The sequence below is a fragment of the Physella acuta genome, unplaced genomic scaffold, assembly GCF_028476545.2.
Source record: "Physella acuta isolate Inbredline_101_S28 unplaced genomic scaffold, ASM2847654v3 ptg000062l, whole genome shotgun sequence".
NCBI classification, from domain to species: Eukaryota; Metazoa; Mollusca; class Gastropoda; family Physidae; genus Physella; species Physella acuta.
The window spans coordinates 172237-197458 of NW_026731582.1; the positions used below are offsets into that span (position 1 = coordinate 172237).

At 35.9% G+C, this 25222-nt stretch overlaps 1 protein-coding gene across 1 annotated transcript; it reads left to right on the forward strand.

Annotated features, from left to right (window-relative positions):
• The first annotated feature begins 11483 nt into the window (after positions 1-11483).
• LOC131949618 (uncharacterized) lies at positions 11484-16226 on the forward strand. Its single transcript, XM_059311465.1, has 3 exons — positions 11484-11773; positions 14809-14971; positions 15843-16226. Exons 1-3 carry the CDS (start codon positions 11484-11486, stop codon positions 16224-16226), a joined length of 837 nt encoding a protein of 278 aa, XP_059167448.1.
• The last annotated feature ends 8996 nt before the right edge of the window (positions 16227-25222 follow it).

Sequence of the window (25222 nt, forward strand, 5' to 3'; positions counted from 1 at the left end):
AGAATGAGGTGTAAATTGGTGATACGTTATCTCGTCTATGGCGTTGCTAGGTCGGGTGATAGAGCAGGCTGGGGCTTGACGCACCCCTCTACTAAAGACTTCATGTAGGGCAGACTGGGGTGGACACCCCCCCCAACGAACAGATACGCTGAATGCTTAGAATTAGGCGTAGGTGGTGGTCACGTGATCTAGACAATGGCGTCGCTTGGTCGGGTGATAAAACAGACTGGGGCGTGACGCACCCCTCTATTAAAAGATTTTATGTAAGGTGGACACCCCCCCCCCTCCCAACAACTAACATACTTAGAATTAGGTGTAAATTCGTGATACGTGATTTCGTCAATGGCGTCGCTAGGTCGGGTGATAGAGCAGACTGGGGCGTGACGCAGCCCCCTATGATCAGACTTCATGTAAGGCAGACTGAGGTGGACACCCTTCAACTAACAGACACGCTGAATGCTTAGAATGAGGTATAAATTGGTGATACGTGATTTCGTCAATGGCGTCGCTAGGTCGGGTGATATTCGATGAAGCAGCCTGGGGCGTGATACACCCTCAACTAAAGATTTCATGTTAGGCAGACTGAGGTGGACACCCCCCATCTAATGCTTGGAATGAAGTGTAAATTGATGATACCTCATCTCGTCTATGGCGTCGCTAGGTCGGGTGATAAAACAGACTGGGGTATGACGCACCCCTATCTAAATCTCGAGAAACTTGGTGTGATCCCACGTTCCAAATAATGTCGGGCTATGCCCAACGATCTACATAACTTTCAAAATGTATACAATCAACTATATATAGTACATTCTTCTTAAATGTAGCAGTTATTTGCTTAGGTGTGCCCCCACAACCATGGTAATGTGTAGCACTCTGGGATGGTTAAATTGTGTCACCTGGTGCGTTGACCACCCCACCCCTCCCACCCCTAATGTCATGTGACGCTACTGACCTACGTATTCGAGTGTACATGATCTACATATTTATCAAGTCAACTTCAGCGCTTCACTACTACCGTCGACTATAAATAGACAGACGTTAAATAAAAAATTGGAGGCCAAAGTTCAAACTACATTTTTTTCTAATGTAGTATGTACCCCACTATACTGCTGAAATGTTAATTTAAGGTTTAGACATTATTTATAATAAACCGGGAGTGATCTCCCCTAAACTTTCTCGAATATTCTTAAATAAAATAACAGGGGATGGAAACTCGGGCTATAGACATGATTTTTAATCCATTTTAAATACTTAAAGTTTTAAAAATAGAATAAACTCTCGTAGACAAATTAATTGCACACCAAGTGAACGCAAATAAAAAAAGCGCATAATAGTGCGCAATATTATTAGTACTTTTAAAATTTACATTAGTTTTTTGAGAAATCGGAAGTAGCGTAAATTACTACTTCCAGTCAACGGAAATTACTCAAAATTTTACAGAAGGTAGAGAATTAGATCTTTTACTTACATGTGAAATTTCATTTATCTATCTGAAATAGTACTCAAGTTATAGGCTTTTAAAAAATTCAAAGTAAGAAAAGTACCACTTCCGGTTATCGGAAATCGCTCAAAAGTTGATACGGATCTACGATTTTGATAAAATACTTATATATAAAATTTCATCAACCTAGCTGTAACGGTACTCAAGTTATCGTGTTTACACACGGACAGACACACACACAGACACACACACACAGACATACGGACAAGATTGCAAAATTATGTTTTTCCGTATCAGTGAGGTGTAAAACGTCGAGATTTGTAAAAATCTCGATTTTTTTTTTTTGCACGATTACAATACTTTCTCTATACTACGTAGGCCCTATATACGAGAAAGTAAAAAGAGAGCTTTGCTTCAAAAACGATTTCTAGAATTAACAATATGTAATATCCAGAGTTTCTTCCGGGCATCTCTTGGGGGTGGGGTGGGGGGGGGGGCTTTATGTAGAGAATATATACTTTTACCAGTACCACCCCCCCCCCCAAGATAAAAAAAAACTGGAAGAAACACTGATTCTGGTAATATCACATTTGAAACATAACTTATCACAGTAGCAAACTGAATTCTTAGCAACGATTCTATTAAAAGAATGTCTTTGCATAGGAATATTTTCAGTTCGTACGAATATGTTGAAAAATTGTTGTTGTTTTTTTTCTTTTTTTTTTTGCAAAATTTAATTGGAGGAATATATTCTAATTTATAGCTAATAACTAACCAATATAATTTGGTTTTGAACTTTGGTGCTGTTTATTTTTATAATGTAACTAAATTATATCTAAGTCACTTTGTGTGTGTATTTTAGTCCATTCATCCATATTTTAATGGTAAAGTGGGAATTTATGATGTAAAATTGTTTTATATTCAACTTTACTTTGATAGAACAGTACTTTACGAAGGTGTGTTGTGTAATAGAAGTAGTTGAATTGATGATCGAAGGCTAATGTTTACTGAGCATTGAATGAATGACGCATGTAGTTGACATTCGGATGGATGACATATGTCAGTTGCATGTGTTACGAATGGCAGATGTTGGATATATAACATAATGATGTTGTACAACGTAAGCAACAGAAGCGGGTATTCTGTGTTCTGATACTGTTCTTATAACATTATACTTACAGCCAAAACACCACACAACACTATATTATATATATATGTATATATATACATATATATATATATATATATATATATATATATATATATATATATATATATATATATATATATATATATATATATATATATATATAATTATATATAATGATAATATATATATATATATATATATATATTACATTTCTTCCTTTAAACTAGTTCATGTATAAGTTAAGTACCCATTTGAATATGACGGTCGTGGTGCAAGTGACGTAGAGTTTACCTGTTACAGCAACCTCGGGATATGAAGGGATAGCCTAGTCAGCACTATGCCCAGGTGTCTCTAGGTTCCCTAACGTGAGTCAGGTACCCATCAGACCTGGCTAGACTCAGTGACGTTCTATGGACTTGAACGTGCGCCTTGAACTTAAGTCTTACGAGTTAGCATTCGTATGCTCTACCAACTAAACATGCAGTTCCTCTGTTTCTCTCTCATATATATATATATATATATATATATATATATATATATATATATATATATATATATACATATACATATATATATATATATATATATATATACATATATATATATATGGTTCCATGACAAATGATATCAGGACAAATGATCTCAGAGATCATTTGTCCGTGAGATATTTTGTCTGAGATATTTTGTCTGAGATCATTTGTCCTGAGATCATTTGTCCTGTCACCATATATATATATATATATATATATATATATATATATATATATATATATATATATATATATGTGTGTGTATGAGAGTACAAGTCTTGTTTACAATGATATAAACCACTTATTTCAATAGGCTTATGCCGGAACATTTTTACAAACAAAATATCAACAGTACACTGTGTATGTTGAGGCCTACAATGCCCACAACAAAATATGTGAATTGGATAGAAATGTGTTTATCAACAAATTAGACCTATATTATACATAACAGGTTGAAACTATTTTTTATTTAAAACTGAGATCTTGAAACCATCGATCTTTACACGTGATTAGTGAACAATAAATAAAAACAGAACATGTTAGATACACAGAACGTTCCTATGTTTTTGTTAGTCTGTGTTTGGTTGTAACATGTCATTAAAAATAATAAAGGATTGTATTACAACGTATTTTATATTGTCTTTATATTCTTAACAATCGATGTAAATGTATAATGGTTATTGTGTAATTAATTGTTGCTTCATGTGAAAATTATGTTATTTTATTGTTTTAATACAAAAAAATAAGAAATATGACTGTGAACAGGGCATAAAGGGAGGTCAGTGTTATTTATTTAATACAAGTTTTGCTACTCTTTTGATAGTTATCTTTTTGACAATTATCAATACTTACCTTTTTTTTTGCTTATAAATTATAATAAACAAGAAAATTCTATAATTAATATAATAAAGCTATACAAGCTCTACTAAAAATTTGTATCCAGTTTTCTCGTATTAAATTAAAATAGAACCTAAATATTTTTGAGAAAAATAAACCAACCAACTTAACGCTAACATTTATTCTTTTATTTTATAAGCTTTTGAAAACTATTAACGAGGCTTTGTTGTCCATTGTAATTCATCCATAAACAATTTTACCTTTAGGGCCACGTCATGTGGATAAAATCTGAGATTGTCGTAAGTCAGGGGTCGTCAACCTGTGGCTCGCGAGTCGCATGCGGCTATTTTAAAGTCAAGATGCGGCTCTTCAGCTCTATGCACATCTATTGATAATCATTTTTATTTTTTATGAACTCATGAAAATGCTTTATATAACTGTCGGTAATTTACGATATACACTGGCTATTTAAGTAGAACTTTAAGTTACTATATCAATGTACCATTACATTGTCCATCCTGAATTGAAACAATCAACTTCATAGTTGATAACCAAGCCTATTCCTTGCTTGAAGAAGTGGATATTTTCGAAAAAAAATATTCGCATCTTTTTGTTGAAGATATGGAGAGCAATAAATTACTTTATTTCGAAAGATCTGAAAAAATATCGTGATAAAACCAATGCTACTATTAATACGAATCACTTAAGAATTACTATAAACAAAATGAACAAAATGAAAAATAAATTCACTGATATATTTAAACAAATACACGTATTCTTTCATAGTAGATCCTCTCAACACAAAAACAAATGAGATCAACATTGAGCCATTTTAAATTGATGTTAGTTCGCTTCAAATGCAATATCTGGATTTAAAAGCAACACACTTATGGAATAAGTTCACAGAACTCTAGAGCAAGGTAAAAGAGTTAGTGGTTCAGTAAAACATGCACGTTACGCTACACAAATGAGGCACTATTATGGGACGCATTGAATAGTCTTCTAGAATGCTACAGTGAGGTGAAGAAGTTGGCATTTCGAGTGCTGAAGATCTTCGGGTCAACATATTCGTGCGAGCGTTCACTTGCATGAATATAATGAAAAGTACAGTAAGAAACCAACTAACAAACAGAGGCTTGCTTTAAATTGAAAACAACAAGATATGATCCAGATTTAACCAAACCTTCAAAAGGCATGCAAGGCCAAACTATTGTAAATAGTATTCAATAATTATAGTTATATAACTTGATTACTAATTTTATTATTCTAGTAGGGTTAGCTAAAATACTTTGGTATGTTTTCTGTGAAACATGTGTATGTTTTTATATGAATAAATATTATTTCATATTTAAAAGCTATTTATTTTAAATTATATATATATATATATATATATATATATATATGTATATATATAAATACATATATATATATATATATATATATATATATATATATATATATATATATATATATATATATATATATATATATATATATCTTTTAAAGAAGGGGAAATTTTGTAAATTGTAACTTTTGGCTCTACCTTCCCTGTTATAAGTATATTTTTAAACTGTTCGAGTGTACAAAAGTTTATCATATTGAAAACAAAGAGTAAATGCACCAACAAATCAGAACCATTTGTCATGTGAATAAAACAAATCAGAACCATTTGTCATGTGAATAAAACAAATCAGAACCATTTGTCATGTGAATAAAACAAATCAGAACCATTTGTCATGTGAATAAAACAAATCAGAACCATTTTTTATGTGAATCCAAAGCATCTCCATAACCTGAGCCCTCCATTCTATTAAAACAGAAACATATCCCACATCCTCTACCAAAGACAAGGCAAGGTCTTCACAGTAACATGACACAGATACGTTGTTGAAAAAATGGCGTCACTAGGTGACGACACGAATTCCTCCACAGAGGAGGTCATCGCCCGGGCCTTGCAGGAAGAGAGTTTGAAAGGTAAAAAATCCGAACGGAAAAATCGATGTAACAATTGATGTAAACGCATTGTTATGAAACGAAGTCATCAGTATGGTTAGTATTGATGGTGGTGATGACTGCAGTGAGAGGTTAAAAAAACGCAAACACAATTTCTACTATTTCAGCTTCTTAATTTTAATGATTGATACTTTAGTCTTGGATAACATCATAATCTTGAACATAGATAGTGGCCAGCCTTAGGGCCAGCCCTGAACACTGCAACACACAAAAACACGACTACATCCTAACAAAGCTAAAGTTCCACTGTCCTCTCTTTCTGGCTCAAGCTTGACCCTTTTGGTTCCTTAACCCCAGCATGACCCCAGCATTCCAGCGAGGGGGAGGGACGGGCGCCAGCAAATGCTAGGTGGGACTGATGCATTGTGTCCCAGTTCAGGGGGTGGGAGGGAAGCTGCGGAGGGGCAGTACACGCTGTCACAGTTCAGGTGTAGGGCAGGAGGGGGGTGGGGTAGATACCCACTAGCGGTGGGACGAGGGGGGGTGGACTCAGTTATAACACGCATATATAATGTTTATTGTATAATTAATTGTTTCTACATGTGAAAATTATGTTGTCTTATTGTTTTAATACACACAAAAAAAACGAAGGCGATTTATGACTGTGAATAGGGTATAAAGGGAGATCAGTGTCATTTATTTAATACACATTGCGCTACTCTCTAGATAATTATCTTTTTGATAATTATCTATACTTACCTTTTGGTTAATTATAAATAATAGTAATCAAGATAATGCTATAATTAATATAATAAAAACATACGAGGTCTACTAAAATTTTGATCCAATTTTTTCGTATTAAATTTAAATAGAACCTAAATATTTTTGAGAAAAATAAACCAACCAACTTAACGCTAACATTTATTCTTTTATCTTATAAGCTTTTGAAATAGGATATATTGCTAATAGTAGTTGCTGTTACGGCTGCATTTATGCTTGCACATTTTTACCTTAAAGGCCCCGTCATGTGGATAAAATTTGAGATAGTCATAAGTAAGGGGTCGTCAACCTGTGGCTCGCGAGCAGCATGCGGCCTTTAAAGTAAAGATACGGCTCTTCAACTCCATGCACCACTATTGATAAATATTTTTATTTTAATTACTTTTATTTTTATATACTCATGAAAACGTTTTCTATAACAGTCGGTAATTAAAGATATACACTATCTATTGAATTAGAATTTTTAGTTACTCCCTATTTCAATGTACTATTACATTGTCCATCCCGAATTGAAACAATCAACTTCATGGTTCATAACCAAGCCTATGCCTTACTTGAAGAAGTGGATAATTTAAAAAAAAAACATTCGCATCTTTTTGCTCAGATATTCACAGAAGAGAAATTAAAAGCGTTGAATTATTAAAGAACGTTAAGAAGCAATGGGCATAATGTGCATTTTTACTAACAATTTGATAAAGCTTTATTGTTAAATACAAAGTTCCACTCGACTTGTCTGTGAGGTGAAAAAATCTTCACACCCCACCCCCCTTTCCCTGTCCTATGGTTAGTGTTGTTTCAAATGTTTGGCATAATATTGATTGTAATGTTGATTGTAATGTTGATTGTAATGTTGATTGTAATGTTGATTGTAATGATGATTGTAATGTTGATTGTAATGATGATTGTAATGATGATTGTAATGTTGATTTTAATGTTGATTGCCCTAAAATCCCATTAAATCCACTCTAGCTGTGAAATCCGTGATTGCCCCCATCAGAAATGCAACCATAAAATACGATTGTTATGGGGCTGTCCATGAATATATCGACTCCCGAGACTCTTGAGAATAGTCACCAGGTACTTGTTACTTGGTGGTTTCCTTAACACGATGAGCTGAAGCTCGATTTTTCAGACAGACAACGCATACCTTGGAGAAATCTTAGGTAGGATATCCCGTCAGGACCTCACTGAACTTCCTATAAACGCCTCAACACTGTACTCGGTTTTACGATCAAGGTAAAGCACATTTTAACTTGACCACACTACACACACTGAACTCAAAATACACCTAATTCTCATGAAATTATCATCCATTCTCCCTAAAACGTTTACACATTACAAAACAAATCTTTTGATATTCTCATTCTTTCTCCCCTAAATGTTAATACTTTACCAAAACATGAACATCGCCACGGTTACTTAAGACAAAATTCTCAACACTCCACCCATTAGAATCGAGGTTGGGTGTCACCCGGTGCGGAACCTAATGGTGTCACCCCCATCCCGTAAGAAAAAAAAATTATATATATGTATATATATATATATATATATATATATATATATATATATATATATATATATATATATATTCTATATACACTTGTAAGTATGTTTGACGCATGTGTATACGCCTATGTATTTAATTTTTTTTTACCCCTCCCCCCCCAGCACCCTATACATGGATTAACATATAGCTTATTACGATTCTTAACCAAACAGTTATCCTCAGACATATACATTACAACGTTGAGTTGATGTAACTCTCAACCCCCCTGGTCACCCCCACGGAGATTGCTTTAAACTGTGCTCAGATAATACTAACGATTTGTGTCTATTTGCGGTAAAAATTCATCTGGATGTTGCATCTTTTCTTTATCATTAGCAGGTTTACATCATGGTGTCAAACCCCCCCCCCCTCTCCACTGAAATTGGAGTCGACGGCCTACATAGCGCATAACATGCTGACACGTAATACTTACTGTGTTGGAGGCAGGGTCAGCGCTACCTATAAGGCGAACTAGGCGGTCGCCTAGGATGCCATCCCTACTGGGGCGCAAAATGTTAAATCGCTATCATCAAAAACACCTAATAATTAAAAACTTTGATTATCTTTTATAAACTATAGATGGTAATATACAAAAGAATAGTGGTCTATTTTGGCGCCCAGGACGAACTATCAATTTTGCACTTCCGCCCCAAAATTAGACCTATATAGGCGTATATTTATTCGCGATCGTGAAAATACAATCCCACCTCCCTAATTTGGAAAGCTTCGAGGCGCATTTTACCAGTCACTTTGCCTTTTTATTTTGGTTTCACATAATTGATGTAGAAAACGATTAAATAAGTTCGTAATTTAAATTTCGAACATTTCAAACAGTTATCTAATTTTAATGTTGATTTAGTGATCGCTCCAGCGCATGACAGGACGTTCCAAAACACGTGCAATTTTGGTTTTTAATAGGGCTTGTAAGTCTCGTTTTCTCTGACTTTGCATTAAAAATCTGCTCTGGTGTATTGAGTTTTGTAATGACGGGGTATTCAAAGTATTGTACTTGTTTGGTAAGTTTTGTTGAATCGTTTAGATTTGGGAGTAACGACTGTTGCGTAGTTAAAGGTCTAGTGCAGGGGTCGGCAACCTGCGGCTCGCGAGCCGCATGCGGCTCTTTTGATATCAAGATGCGGCTCTCCAGCTCTTTGAACAAATACTAATAATCTTAATAAAAAAATAAAATATTTAAAATAAAAAACATGTTAGTGGCTCTTTAAAAACAGGGAAATTTTGAAAATTGTAACTTTTGGCTCTTCCGCTTCAAAAGGTTGCCGACCCCTGGTCTAGTGGAATCTGATTGGTAGTAGAGAAATGAGAATGTAGGTGATGAGGTATCGTAGTTCTGGAGTTCGAGAGTATCGAATATTGTGGTAATAAGGTATTGAATTGTGTTGACTGTTAAATCGTTGTTGATTGGGAGTATCGTTTGTAGAGCTTGGTGAAGATTAGTGAGTTCGTGTCGTACTTCTGAAGCTTCGAGTCTAGTTATGCTAAGGTATCGAAGTTTGATGTCTTGTGAATGTAGTAGAGTATATCTAATAGTCGAGTTTATCGTAAGTTGGATGATTTCAATTCAGGACGGAACACACTACAAAGAAAGGTAGACGGTCTCTAACTGAAAAATGTTGTGTTTTTCAGGAATCTATATTACCACTCTTTAAAGTATTAATATATAATATTATATAGGCGGGAATTTATAACTAACCGTAAAGTTTTTTTTCCAAATTATAATTTGTTATACTTAATCAATAATTATAGCAATGTCTTAGACAGCTACCCGTATTTGATTTTTTTCGATAGTCTTCCCTTTATCTAGGTGACAAAAAAATTTTCATTATTAAATAAGAGACACAACAACGTTTGATGGAATGTCATCAAATTTGGTTAGAAGTGTGTTCAAATAAAGCTACCGTATTTAGACTTTCAAACAAAACCTACGGTTAAGTATTCAAATAGTAAAATATGTTCTTTTGACACAGTGTCATAGTTCATATAAAAGATCTCTTATAATTATTACCTCATGAAATTTAGAGCGTTTTATGATGTTTTTCAAGCATGTATTAGTTACACTTGGTTAATTTAGCTATTCTTGTGAAAGTTAGTTCCCTTGAATAAAATTTTGGTTTTGGATTTCCAAATGGGAGATAATTCATTGCTTAACTTTACATTCAATTCAAATTCCTACACCTAGGTTGACCGTTTACAAGTTATTATTTGCTATTGTAAAAATTATATAGAGCAGAAGTTCTAAACAAAATAGTTTGGTATGTTTTTTTTTTAGCATTATCAAGTTGAAAAACAAAAACATCAGTAGCTGTTGTAGAAAGCAATACTTAATGTTAATATACATACATTATGAGATAGTGCAACAAATGCGTCTAAAATCGTAGCAGTCGCAAATTACTCATCTAATTAAGTGTCTTTTCTCTCTTGATCCTCAGCCAACTTCTGTACTTGTCGTAGATGCACTTTATTCATTGACCCGCCTAACCCGATCAATATGCAGTCATTACAATTTAAAAGGTCAAACGATACAGAGGTCATGTAACAAGAGACACACGATAAATTATATGCTTCGTTATGTTTTCCTTTAACTTTAAGAGAATATTAAACCGAGACTTAATTTTTATTTTAATTTTATCTGTTACTCATGTGCGATTTTTAAAACTGTTTAAGTGATATAAGGTGTTTTGTTAATGGCAATATAATTCACTGTAACGTTGACATTTAACACTTGCTTTCATACTAGACCAGGGGTCTCCAAACTTTTCAGTCCGAGGGCCGCATTAACTATCAAATTTCAGTTCGGGGGCCAGTTTCTTCCAGGCATGTCTTTGATTTTTCTGGGCAAAGTTCCTCAGCCATCACCAACAAACGATTTTTCCTTTGACAAAAAGATCTCCGCGGGCCGGATGAGAGGACTTCGCGGGCCGCATCTGGCCCGCGGGCCGTAGTTTGGAGACCCCTGTACTAGACCATTATAAAAATATGAATTGTTAAATAGTAGTCACAATCTCGTCATTTACGATTGTTTTTATCAGATTTTACTAAAAATGAAAATAGCTTGTGCATCTTTTTTCTCTAAACTCCTTCGCCCCCCCCCCCCGATTCGACTATATAAGTAAATATCACCAGATTAGGCTACACGCAACAGATGTAGCATACATGTTGACATCATTCACAGCACGCATGTTAAACAGGAGGAAATGAGGTTCAAACAAAAGGAATCCGTGTTGTGTAATGTGTAATGTGTCCAACCCAAGGTGTGTTTACCTTGACGACGCTAGTCCCAACCACAGCCCTAAATTTAAGAAATCGATACCCAATGGTTCGATCAGGGACTCGAACGGGAGTTTTAAAAGTGACACGTCACATCCGGTCTCTTCTAACGGAAGTGTTAAAGACGGTAAAAGCGCGAAGACAACGGATAAGGAGAGCTTGAAGAGTAAAAAATCCGTACGGAAAAATCCGCTGCAGCTGTTGAAAAAGTTGACCAAGTTTGATAAACCGAAACAAAAACCAGACTACAGGTAGGTTGGTGTAAAATAAATTATTGCTGGTTGCTAAGATACTGATAACATATGATACATTTACAGCATTATCTGTGCTGTTACTAGTCAGGTTTGTAGGGGGGGGGGTTGTATAATTGGCATCGTTTAATTAGATTTGGTGTAGTTCTAAATAAAGTAATAGCTATAATACTATAATAATTGTACATGGAAGAACATGAAAACATAACCATTCGCGGTTACTGGAACTGCCTGGTCGGATGCTAGAGCTTACTTCTGCTTACCTGAAAGTCTCGCGTTCGGATCCCGGGCACGTCCGTATGTCGTCCCTGAGTCCACCCAGCTCTAATAGATACTGACTCACGTTAGGGAAAGTAAAGGTAGCTGGGCATAGTGCGGACCATACCATCCATTAATATGCCAAGGTCACTGAAATAGGTGAACTCTACTTCACCTGCTGAAGGTTACTTTACATTATTTTCTACTCACTGTTTCGATCTTTCAAGCTCGGATTTTAACCTTTAGCTCTGTATTTATCTGTGTCGATTGTTAGAGTTTTGTGTAGAGAGTAAGTGTCAAATGTTGCGTCATTAGAACTGGCGGGGTCTATGTAGGCAGGTGGCCAAAGAGATGGGGATTGAGGGAATTTTACATTTGATGAATTAACTCATATTTCGCCTAATTTATACTGTGAAATATTATTATAACATTGTTTCCTAACCTTTTCTAACTATTTAGCTAAATGATTTGCTTTCAGTTTCATCGAAAACATATTTGAAAGCCATTGATACACATAGTCTTGAATAATATTAATATATAGTAAAAACATATCACTTTAATTGAAGTTTAATCCAAAAAGATTAAATAGCCATGGATCCTTAAAATATGTTGTTAAAGCAGAATGTTTTAAAGTTAATTTGAGAAAATTAAATAGCCATTAGTCCTTACAATACTTGTAGAGTTGAAGCTAAACATTTTCATAACTCGTAGCAAGAAATAAAAGTTTTTTTTTTGTTATCTAATATTTTTACAATATGTGTAGTCTTTATGTTAAACATTTTCATAACTCGCTTCTAGAAATACAGTTTTATGTAGTTATATAATTTCATTACGATATGAGTAGTGTTTTAATTAAACATTTTTAAAACTCGTAGCTAATAATTAAGTTTTATTTTCTCATTTAGTATTCTTACAATATGTTTGGTGTTTAAGTTATATATTTTCATAACTCGAAGCAAAAAATGAAGTTTTATATTGTTATATAATTTTCTTACGATTGCGTGTAGTGTGTAGTGTTTAAATGTATCAGTTTTATAACTCGCTTCTAGAAATAAAGTTTGATATTGTTATATAATTTTCTTACGATATGTGTAAAATAGAACCAGTTTATAACTTGAAACAAGAAATGCTACAGTACTGTTTAACATATCCCTACATCTTTGGTTATTGTCGTTTAGGTCCAAGTGTAACATATCCCTGAATCTGTGGTTGTTGTCGTTTAGGTCCGAGTGTAACATATCCCTGAATCTGTGGTTGTTGTCGTTTAGGTCCAAATGTAACATATCCCTGAATCAGTGGTTGTTGTCGTTTAGGTTCGAGTGTAACATATCCCTGAATCTGTGGTTGTTGTCGTTTAGGTTCGAGTTTAACATATCCCTGAATCTGTGGTTGTTGTCGTTTAGGTCCAAGTGTAACATAGCACTGAATCCGTGGTTGTTGTTGTTTAGGTCCAAGTGTAACATATCCCTGAATCTGTGGTTGTTGTCGTTTAGGTCCAAGCGTAACATATCCTGAATCTTTGGTTGTTGTCGTTTAGGTCCAAGTGTAACATATCCCTGAATCTGTGGTTGTTGTCGTTTAGGTTCGAGTGTAAGATATCCCTGAATCTGTGGTTGTTGTCGTTTAGGTTCGAGTTTAGCATATCCCTGAATCTGTGGTTGTTGTCGTGTAGGTCCAAGTGTAACATATCCTTGAATCTGTGGTTGTTGTCGTTTAGGTCCAAGCGTAACATATCACTGTGGTTGTTGTCGTTTAGGTCCGGGTGTAACATATCCCTGAATCTGTGGTTGTTGTCGTTTAGGTCCAAGCGTAACATATCCTGAATCTTTGGTTGTTGTCGTTTAGGTCCAAGTGTAGCATAACTCTGAATCTGTGGTTGTTGTCGTTTAGGTCCGAGTGTAACATATCCCTGAATCTGTGGTTGTTGTCGTTTAGGTTCGAGTTTAGCATATCCCTGAATCTTTGGTTGTTGTCGTTTAGGTCCAAGAGTAACATATCCCTGAATCTGTGGTTGTTGTCGTTTAGGTTCAAGTGTAACATATCACTGAATCTGTGGTTGTTGTTTAGGTCCGAGTGTAAGATATCCCTGAATCTGTGGTTGTTGTCGTTTAGGTTCGAGTGTAAGATATCCCTGAATCTGTGGTTGTTGTCGTTTAGGTCCGAGTGTAACATACCACTGTGGTTGTTGTCGTTTAGGTCCGGGTGCAACATATCCCTGAATCTGTGGTTGTTATCGTTTAGGTCCAAACGTAACATATCCTGAATCTTTGGTTGTTGTCGTTTAGGTCCAAGTGTAGCATATCCCTGAATCTGTGGTTGTTGTCGTTTAGGTCCGAGTATAAGATATCCCTGAATCTGTGGTTGTTGTCGTTTAGGTTCAAGTGTAACATATCCCTGAATCTGTGGTTGTTGTCGTTTAGGTTCGAGTTTAACATATCCCTGAATCTTTGGTTGTTGTCGTTTAGGTCCAAGTGTAACATATCCCTGAATCTGTGGTTGTTGTCGTTTAGGTTCGATTTTAACATATCCCTGAATCTGTGGGTGTTGTTTAGGTCCGAGTGTAAGATATCCCTGAATCTGTGGTTGTTGGCGTCTTGGTCCGAGTGTAACATATCCCTGAATCTGTGGTTGTTGTCGTTTAGGTCCAAGTTTAACATATCCCTGAATCTGTGGTTGTTGTCGTTTAGGTTCGAGTTTAACATATCCCTGAATCTGTGGTTGTTGTCGTTTAGGTCCAAGTTTAACATATCCCTGAATCTGTGGTTGCTGTCGTTTAGGTCCGAGTTCTCTGCCGTCGTGGTGGACAAGCTACCTCAGGTGTTTGTGGTCAAGTACCTGGGTCACCGTGTGGTGACTGGTGTGTGTGGCCTGCACCACGTGAGGAAACCGGTGGACGAGATGGTGGCGGCGGTGAGGTCAAAGGTTGACGACAAGGCCAAGGTGAGATCATGTTGAGTGGACTGGACTGAAAGGGTTGGCAGAGTTTCTTCCGGGGTGGGGGGGGGGCACTGTGGACATAAGTGGTTATCAGTGTTTCTTCCAGGCTTTTTGCTCCGGGGGGGGGGGGGGAGGCACTTGAAATATTTTTTGGGTTGGTGGGAACTAAAAATTTTGGGTAGTGGGTGGACACTGGTATAAGTATATATTCTCTATAGAAATTGTTTTTCGTTGAGGGGAGGGGGGGGTAGACATATTTCGGACAGAGCTCCGCCCCGCACGCCACCTCCCCCCCCCCCGAAGTGATATCTGGAAGAAACTGGTGGTTCGGTGTTTCAACATAGACGTTAGAAGAACACAAACACAAAATATGATATAAGGATTAGATTCAGCGGTCATGTAGCTTATTTAGTTGGTTAGTTCAAAAGGTATAACAGTAGACCACTTGTAAATAAAACATTTAAAAAATTGCAAGAGACGGTGTGGTCGAATGGTAGAGTGTTCGACTGCTAAACTGAAAGTCTCGAGTTCAGATTCTTGGCTCGAATCCGTATGACATTACTGTCTTCTCAGTTTTGATAGGTACCTGACTCACGATATGGAGAGTAAAGTTTTCTTGACATAGTGATGAATACACCATCCCTCCATATGCCGAAGTCAATGAAACAGTTGCAATCTACTTCATGGACCATAAGGTTCAGAATAAAACTTTACTTACTTAACGCACATTATCTATGCTTAAATCACGTTTTAATAAAACTTACCATAAAAAAGGGAGACAACAACAGTTTTTCTTTTTCTTCAAATTTATCACAGTTGAATAAGCCACGAATTCATTTAATGGTGAATATAATACAAAACCAATACCTTTCAGGTGGAGCTCCCGCTTCTCTACGTCGTGGTCAGCCCCAAAGGCCTTGACCTTCGCGAGCACAAGAGCAACAAGGTCCAGGGCGCAGCTCCCCTGGGGCTGATGCCGATCGACTTCATCTCCTACGGCGTGCAGGACATCAAGTACTGGCGTGTCTTCACCTGCATCGTCGTCCGCGAGCTGTCGTCACGGTCACGCTCTGCCACCTGCCACGCCTTCCTCTGTGACTCCTCCCACAACGGCCGCAAGATGGCGCTGTCCCTGGGTGCGGCGTTTAACTTGTACTCCAAGCAGCTGAGAGTGGACGGGAAGCCGCATAACTTCCAGATAGAGTTGCGTCCCCCTGATGAGCTGGCTGATACGCTGAATGCGGATTGTGAGGCGTAGGTGGTGGTCACGTGATCTAGACAGTGGCGTCGCTGGGTCGGGTGATAAAACAGAGTGAGGCGTGACGCACCTCTCTATTAAAAGACATCTTGTAGGGCAGACTGAGGTAGACACCCCTCAACTAACAGAAACGCTGAATGCTTAGAATGAGGTGTAAATTGATGATACATGATCTCGTCAATGGCGTCGCTAATTCGGGTGATAAAGCAGACTGGGGCGTGACGCACCCCTCTGTTAAAAGACTTCATTTAGGGCAGACTGAGGTAGACACCCCTCAACTAACAGAAACGCTGAATGCTTAGAATGAGGTGTAAATTGGTAATACGTGATTTCGACTACGGCGTCGCTAGGTCGGGAGATATTCGATGAAGCAGCCTGGGGCGTGATACACCCTCAACTAAAGATTTCATGTAAGGCAGACTGAGGCGGACACCCCTCAACTAACAGACATGATGAATGCTTAGAATGAGGTGTAAATTGATGATACGTGATCTCGTCTACGGCGTCGCTATGTCGAGAGTTAAAACAGAATGGGGCATGACGCACCCCTATCTAAAGACTACATGTATCACGTACTAAATCTCGAGAAACTTAGTGTGATTCCACGTTCCAAATAATGTCGGGCTGTGCCCAACGATCTACATAACTTTCAAAATGTATACAATCAACTATATTAAGTACATTCTTCTTAAATTTAGCAGTTATTTGCTTAGGTGTGCCCCCACAACCATGGTAATGTGTAGCACTCTGGGATGGTTAAATGATGTCACCTGGTGCGTTGACCACCCCACCCCTTCCACCCCTAGTGTCATGTGACGCTACTGGCCTACGTATTCGATTGTACATGATCTACATATTTATCAAGTCAACTCCGGCGCTTCACTACTATCCTCGACTAAAAATAGACAAACTTTACATAAAGAATTGGAGGCCAAAGTTCACACTACGTTATTTTCTGATGTAGTATGTACCCCACTATACTGCTGAATTGTTTAATTTTTGGTGTAGACGTTATAGATCTATATACAAAGACAGCATTGTTTGAAAAACGATTTCTGGAATTAACAATATGTACTATGTAATATCCAGAGTTTCTTCCAGGCATCTCGGGGGAGGGGGGGGGGGGGGGGGGGGGGGGGAATGGGCCAGCCGAAAAAAACGCCTTGAACAAAATATAATTTATGTAGGAAATATATACTTTTACCAGTGCCCCCCCCCCCTTTCCCGGAAAAAAAAACTGGAAGAAACACTGATTCTGGTAATATCACATTTGAAACATACCTTATCACAGGAGCAAACTGAATTCTTAGCAGCGATTCTATTAAAAGAATGTCCTTGTGTAGAAATATTTTCAGTTCGTACGAATATGATGAAAAATTGTTTTTTTTTTTTTTTTTTTGCTAAATTTAATTGCAGGAATATATTCTGATTTATAGCTAATAACTAACCGATTTAATATGGTTTTGAACTTTGGTGCTGTTTATTTTTATAATGTAACTAAATTATATCTAAGTCACTTTTTGTGTGTATTTTAGTCCATTCATCCATATTTTAATGTTTAAGTGTGATTTTATGATGTAAAACTGTTTTATATTCAACTTTACTTTGATAGAACAGTACTTTACGAAGGTGTGTTGTGTAATAGAAGTAGTTGAATTGGTGATGGAAGGCTAATATTTACTGAGCATTGAATGAATGACGCATGTAGTTGACATTCGGATGGATTACATATGTCAGATGCATGTGTTACGAATGACAGGTGTTGGATACATAACATAATTATGTTGGAAAACGTAAGCAACAGAAGCGGGTATTCTGTGTCCTGATACTGTTCTTAGAACATTATACTTACAGCCAAAACACCAATCAACACTTATATATATGTATATATATATATATATATATATATATATATATATATATATATATATATATATATATATATATTACATTTCTTCCATTAAATTAGTTCATGTATAAGTAAAGTACCCATTCAAATATGACGGTCGTGGTGAAAGTGGAGTTCACCTGTTTCAACGACCTCGGGATATGAAGGGATAGCCTAGTCAGCACTATGTTTAGGCGTCTCTAGGTTACCTAACGTGAGTCAGGTACCCATCACACCTCGCTAGACTCAGGGACGTTCTATGGACTTGACGTGCGCCTTGAACTAATGTCTTACGAGTTAGCATTCGTATGCTCTACCAACCAAACATACAGTTCCTCTGTCTCTCTTGCATATATATATATATATATATATATATATATATATATATATATATATATATATATATATATATATATATATATATATATATATATATATATATATATATATATATATATATATATATATATATATATATATATGCATATATATATATATATATATATATATATATATATATATATATATATATATATATATATATGAGATTACAAGTCTTGTTTACAATGATATAAACCACATAATTCAATAGGCTTATGCCGCAACATTTTTACATACAAAATATCAACAGTACACTGTGTATGTTGAAGCCTACAATATCCACAACAAAATATTGGAATTGGATAGAAATGTGTTTATCAACAAAGTAGACCTATATTATAGGCCTACATAACAGGTTGAAATTTATTTTTAATTCAAAATTGAGATCTCAAAACCGTCAATTTTTACACGTAATTAGTGAACAATAAATAAAAACAGAACATTTTTGATACACAGAACGCTATTAAGTTTTTTTTTAGTCTGTGTTTGGTTGTAACATGTCATTAAAAATAATAAAGGATTGTATTACAAAGTATTTTGTATTGTCTTTATATACTTAACAATCGATGTAAATGCATGTATAATGTTTATTGTGTAATTAATTGTTTCTACATGTGAAAATTATGTTGTCTTATTGTTTTAATACCAAAAAAAGAAGGCGATTTATGACTGTGAATAGGGTATAAAGGGAGATCAGTGTCATTTATTTAATACAAGTTGCGCTACTCTCCAGATAATTATCCTTTAGATAATTATCAATACTTACCTTTTGTTTAATTATAAATGATAATAATCAAGATAAAGCTATAATTAATATAACAAAACCATACGAGGTCTACTAAAATTTTGATCCAATTTTTTCGTATTAAATTAGAATAGAACCTAATTGTTTTTGAGAAAAATAAATTTACAAACTTAATGCTAACATTTATTCTTTTACTTTATATGCTTTTGAAATATTTTATAGATGGTGCATTTTCCTTTTTATACCCTTAAACTGATTTACTTTAATGGTCAGAAAACATAACGAAACCGCTAAAGAAAATTAAAAGCTCACAAAGTATATCAGCAACAAAGGTATCAGGTCAACTGTCATATAGTCAAGCAATCAGTTCAAGTAAAAATCATTTACCTACAGTAAAGCCACCTCAAAGGGCCGTGACCAGGGCCCAACGGGATAACAAACCAGCGGTTGGAAAGTTTGGCGTTAAAGACCACCACCATCCAGCCCTCCAGAAACAGATGTTCGAAAGAAAACCCCAAATAATTCATGTTAACTCTGGCAACATTGAACATCAGGGGGCTAGGGACAAAACACATTATATAAACAACATAATAAATAAACACAATATTGACATCCTACTTTTACAGGAAACTAACATTGGAGCTACAGAAGAAGCAATTAAACTAGATGCATACATCGGCATCAAAAACTCACTGCACAGTACTGGTTTCAACTGCAGAGGAACCAGTATACTTTGTACATCAGACAAACACAAAATTAAAAGTACATACACGGATAAACAAGGCAGGATAGCTTGTATCGCATTGAATATTGATAATACAGAAATAACAATCATCAATGTATACACCCCAACACAAAGACAAGAACAAAAACATTTCTATCACACGCTTAATGAACTTATAAATACCGAATACAAAAACAAGACGATATTTTTAGCAGGTGACTTTAATATGCTCATGAAATTATAACGGTAAACAAAGTAAAACACCTCGCTCAGAGATTCTAGATCTAGACTAGATCGAAATCTACGCTACGTCGCTAAGATCTATTCTAGATCTAGATTTAGACTCTATCTACTGTAGAATCTATTCCAAAAATAAATTTCTATAATAAACTTTTTCAGGACTTAAATATTTTATAGAAATCTTTGTTTGTTTAGCAATGAAACTGGCTAATTTTGGGTAAAAAAATTAATTTGAAAAAAAAAAGACATTTTTTAAACACTTTTTTTATTCTCCAGATTTTATAAGGTACCTAATTAGCTGAGATGATGGTGTACTTGATACCATATAGGTGGTGCTGGATCGAGACACACCAAGTCATACCTAATTTTTTTTTTTAATATGTGAAGCTTCTTATTTTAGACTTTAAAGAAAGGAACTACTTTATTAAAATTTGATTTAGATGTAGAACTATAGATCTACTCATAAAGACATACGCTATGAAATATATACAATATTATCGGTATGAAATGTATTTCTCAAACAAGTATGAAATTTAAAATATTTAAAATATTTATAGGTATATAGGTCTTTATTATAGAAACATAATAAAAATATCAGTTTTAAAACAAAAAGAATACCATTGAAAAGCCGGGTTTTTAAAGTCACTTAATCAGTTTTGGCATTTAAATTAATATGATAAAATTGTTTTCTTAGCCACAAAGAATTGTAAAATATAATGTAGTTTTGCTACTGCCCTACTGTTAAGATACCTTAGAAAAGGTCCGTCTACATATGTAATGTATAGCACCATTAGAAGTTAGTTAAAATTATACACGAGTGTTAATGACGCAATAAAAAACAATAACAAATGCCACGCAGATACTGATGACGTAATAGCACATTTTTAGAGAGAGTAGTGAAGACGCTCTTGCAACGAGAAATTATGACGTAAGCACATCATTTGTAGTTGCGACTAAGCTTTTATTGTGTACAATCGAAGACGACAAATTGACAACAAATTGTTTTTTACATTCCAGATTTTGTTGGTATTTCAATCTATAAAACATGTAAGATTATGTTCATAATATTATTCGGATGTAAAAGCTAGAAAAGTTGATTGACAAAATTAACTAAAGTTTTTCAGTGAGATATCATTATGATGATGGTATCCCTATTTATAGAAGAAGATCGTGTTATTGTTACAGCGTATGCATGGGAAAACTAACAAATAGTTGATTGTTTGATTAACATCTGATGAAGTAATCAAAATATAATAAATGAATCTAAAATAAACATTTTTCCGACTCTATTTGGGAAAAAAGTTTTGGAAAAAGATAATTATGCTGGGAGTTAAAAGAAAGCGGGGTGCAGGTTGGAGTAGGCCATTAGATAAGGCGAAGGGAGCGAGGATCAGAACAGAGAACGAAAGCCATGAAAATATAACAGCTCGCCTTTAAACTGACAGGGGAGAAGGAAAACAAAAGAAACTCAATAATGAAACGGATGAAGAAAGATTTCATCAAGCAAAGCGTAGTTCAAGGGCGACTAAAGCAGAGGAGTATGCACAGAGACGGAGGGAAAGGGACGCTGCTATAAAAAGGCAAAAACGTAAAAATGAAACCAAGGACGAAACAGAAGCAAGAAGGCAAACAGATGCTAAGCGTCATGCTATTTCTATAGCTAATGAAACAGCTAAAGAAACAGAAGCCAGAAGGCAAACAGATGCTAAGCGTCATGCTATTTCTATAGCTAATGAAACAGCTAAAGAAACAGAAGCCAGAAGGCAAACAGATGCTAAGCGTCATGCTATTTCTGTAGCTAATGAAACAGCTAAAGAAACAGAAGCCAGAAGGCAAACAGACGCTAAGCGTCATGCTATTTCTGTAGCTAATGAAAAAGTTAAAGAAACACAAGTCAGAAGGCAAAGGGATGCTGAGCGACATGCAATCGCTGTTGAAAATGAGTCTTCGGATGAAACTTTTCGACGCAAACAACAAGACAATGAAAGACATAAACAAGCAATTGCTAGAGAAACATTAGAAGAACGCCAAACTAGACAAATCCTAGATGCTTCCCGCTTTAGAGAAAGACGTGCAAATGTCACACAAGAACAAAGAGCACAAAATAAAAATAGAATGAGACAAAATAGAAATAGAATGACTGATATTCCGTTCTTGGACTGATTTCGATGATTTCGATGAAAGTGACGTTCAAATACATAATTGTGGACACATGGACCAGGTCTGTGAAAAATGCAGAACAAGATTTTTCCCAAAAGAGCGACCTACTGACAAAATGTTTATAGTTTGTTGTAATAAGGGAACAATAGAGTTACCACAATTTGAAAGTCATGAGTATTTAAAGAACCTTATGCTTGGACATGACAGAGATTCCAAAATTTTTATGGAACATATACGATTTTACAACAGTGCTTTTGCGTTCGTTTCGGTAGAAGCAAAAATTGATTTTCCTAGAGGTCGTGGACCATTCACGTTTAGAATTCACGGGCAGGTTTATCACAGAAGCGGGACATTACACCCCACAGAAGGAGTGAAGCCAGTTTTCGCTCAACTCTATGTTTTGGATAAGCAAGTAGCTATATCGGAAAGACTGGATAACGCTGCTAATGCGAATTGCCGAAGGAATATAATGGAAAAATTGTATGAGGTGATGAAGGAAAACCCATTCTCCTTGGCATACCGGATGATGTATGAAGTTGAGCGTGAAGAAACCGAGAGAGCTATTGCAAACGGTGAAGAGATTCCTAAAATAACCATGCGTTTAATTCAGGATCGAGACCAGGACCAACGACGATACAACGCGCAGCATTGTAATGAGGTTGCCGTAGTTTTTAAAAGCTCAGACGGAGAACCACCACTGCAGAGAGACCTAATGGTATATTTGAGAGCAGACGGAGAAAATTTTCAGAGAATGCAACAAGTTTCTATTTTGCATAGGAATTTGGATGCATTATGCTATCCGCTTTTGTTTCCTAAAGGCGAACAAAGATGGGGGGAGGAATTACGACTAACAGGGTCGCGCAGGAATAGTGAGAATACGAGGACTAGAGTCAGCTTAAAGATGTATTATTCATACTACTTGCAAGTTCGAGATTATTTTAACCCTCTGTTAAGCGCTGGGAGACTTACACAACAATACATTTGTCGATGCTTACGTTAAAGCCGAGTCAAATGACTTGAACTTTATTCGAACACATCAAAAACAGTTGAGATGTAATACCTACAGAAATCTTATTCCTTATATTCAAAACGATGATATTGACTCGGCAGTACCTGGTCGTAGAGTGATACTTCCATCCACATTCAGTGGAAGTCCGCGAAACATGCAACAGTTGTACCAAGATGCAATGGCCATTGTTAGAAAGTTTGGGAAACCAGATTTTTTTGTTACAATGACATGCAACCCTAAGTGGCCATTGTTAGAAAGTTTGGGAAACCAGATTTTTTTGTTACAATGACATGCAACCCTAAGTGGCCATTGTTAGAAAGTTTGGGAAACCAGATTTTTTTGTTACAATGACATGCAACCCTAAGTGGCCATTGTTAGAAAGTTTGGGAAACCAGATTTTTTTTGTTACAATGACATGCAACCCTAAGTGGCCATTGTTAGAAAGTTTGGGAAACCAGATTTTTTTGTTACAATGACATGTAACCCTAAGTGGCCATTGTTAGAAAGTTTGGGAAACCAGATTTTTTTGTTACAATGACATGCAACCCTAAGTGGCCATTGTTAGAAAGTTTGGGAAACCAGATTTTTTTGTTACAATGACATGCAACCCTAAGTGGCCATTGTTAGAAAGTTTGGGAAACCAGATTTTTTTGTTACAATGACATGCAACCCTAAGTGGCCAGAGATTGAAGAAAGCCTTTTACCAGGACAGAGGCCCGAGAACAGGCCAGACATTGTAGATCGAGTTTTTAAGCTCAAATTGCAACAGTTGTTGAAAGACATTTCAGAGAAAAAAATCTTTGGTCGAGTCGTCGCATTAGTTCACGTGATTGAGTTCCAGAAGCGTTGCCTGCCACATAGTAATAACTGTGGAAGGTGAATTTAAGCCCAGAACGTCGACCATTGTTAACAAAGCTGTTGTTGCAGAACTACCTGATAAGGAAAAGTTTCCAAGACTTTTTCATGTTATTAGCTCATATATGATACATGGTCCGTGTGGCGTCTTAAACTCCCAATCTACCTGCATGGCTAATGGAAAATGCTCAAAAAAGTTTCCTAAGAAGTTCTTAGAGGAAACAAAGATAGTACAGGATGGATATCCTATATACATGAGAAGAAAAAACGAACCAGTTACGATTGGGAAGCATTCAATAGATAACTCTTGGATAGTGCCTTACAATGCTTATCTAAGTTTAAAATATGAATGCCAATTTTTTGTGGAAATTTGCGAATCTTTTTCAAGCATAAAGTATCTGTTCAAGTATGCTTACAAAGGCACTGATAGCGCTAATGTTCAGGTAACAGCTGATGAGATCAAGACTCATCTAGACTCACGATATGTAAGCCCCCCAGAAGCCATGTGGCGGATATTCCGTTTTAAGATGCATGACCAGACTCATGCAATAATTCGGTTACCCTTCCATTTGGAAGGAGATCCATATGTGACATTTGACCCCGACAATATTCGCCAGGTGGTTGAATCGGTCCCGGGAAAGGAAACAAGGCTGACTGCGTGGTTCAAGTTGAACAGAAGAGATGGAAATGCAAAACGATTCAAGTACCACGAGATACCTGAACATTATGTGTTTCATGAAAAGGAAGGAGTTTGGACTCTTCGAAAGAGATTGCAGGGAAGAGTTATTGGAAGAATCCTCCCCGTTAATATTAATGACACCGAAAGGTACTTTATGAGACTATAACTTCTCAATGTTCCTTTGAATATTTGAGAAAAGTTGATGGAATTAGCTATGATAGCTACTATAAAGCTGCTAAGGAGAGAGGTTTAGTCATTGATGAAAATGTTTGGAATGAGACATTGGCAGAGGCATGCATTGTTGCTATGCCATAA

Excerpts from the sequence above, each read along its gene's own strand:
- LOC131949618 (XM_059311465.1), top strand. The coding sequence starts at position 11,484 with ATGTGTAATGTGTCCAACCCAAGGTGTGTTTACCTTGACGACGCTAGT. Across the intron at positions 11,774-14,808 it reads AAACAAAAACCAGACTACAG|GTCCGAGTTCTCTGCCGTCG; the intron begins GTAGGTTGGTGT and ends GCTGTCGTTTAG. Across the intron at positions 14,972-15,842 it reads AGGTTGACGACAAGGCCAAG|GTGGAGCTCCCGCTTCTCTA; the intron begins GTGAGATCATGT and ends AATACCTTTCAG.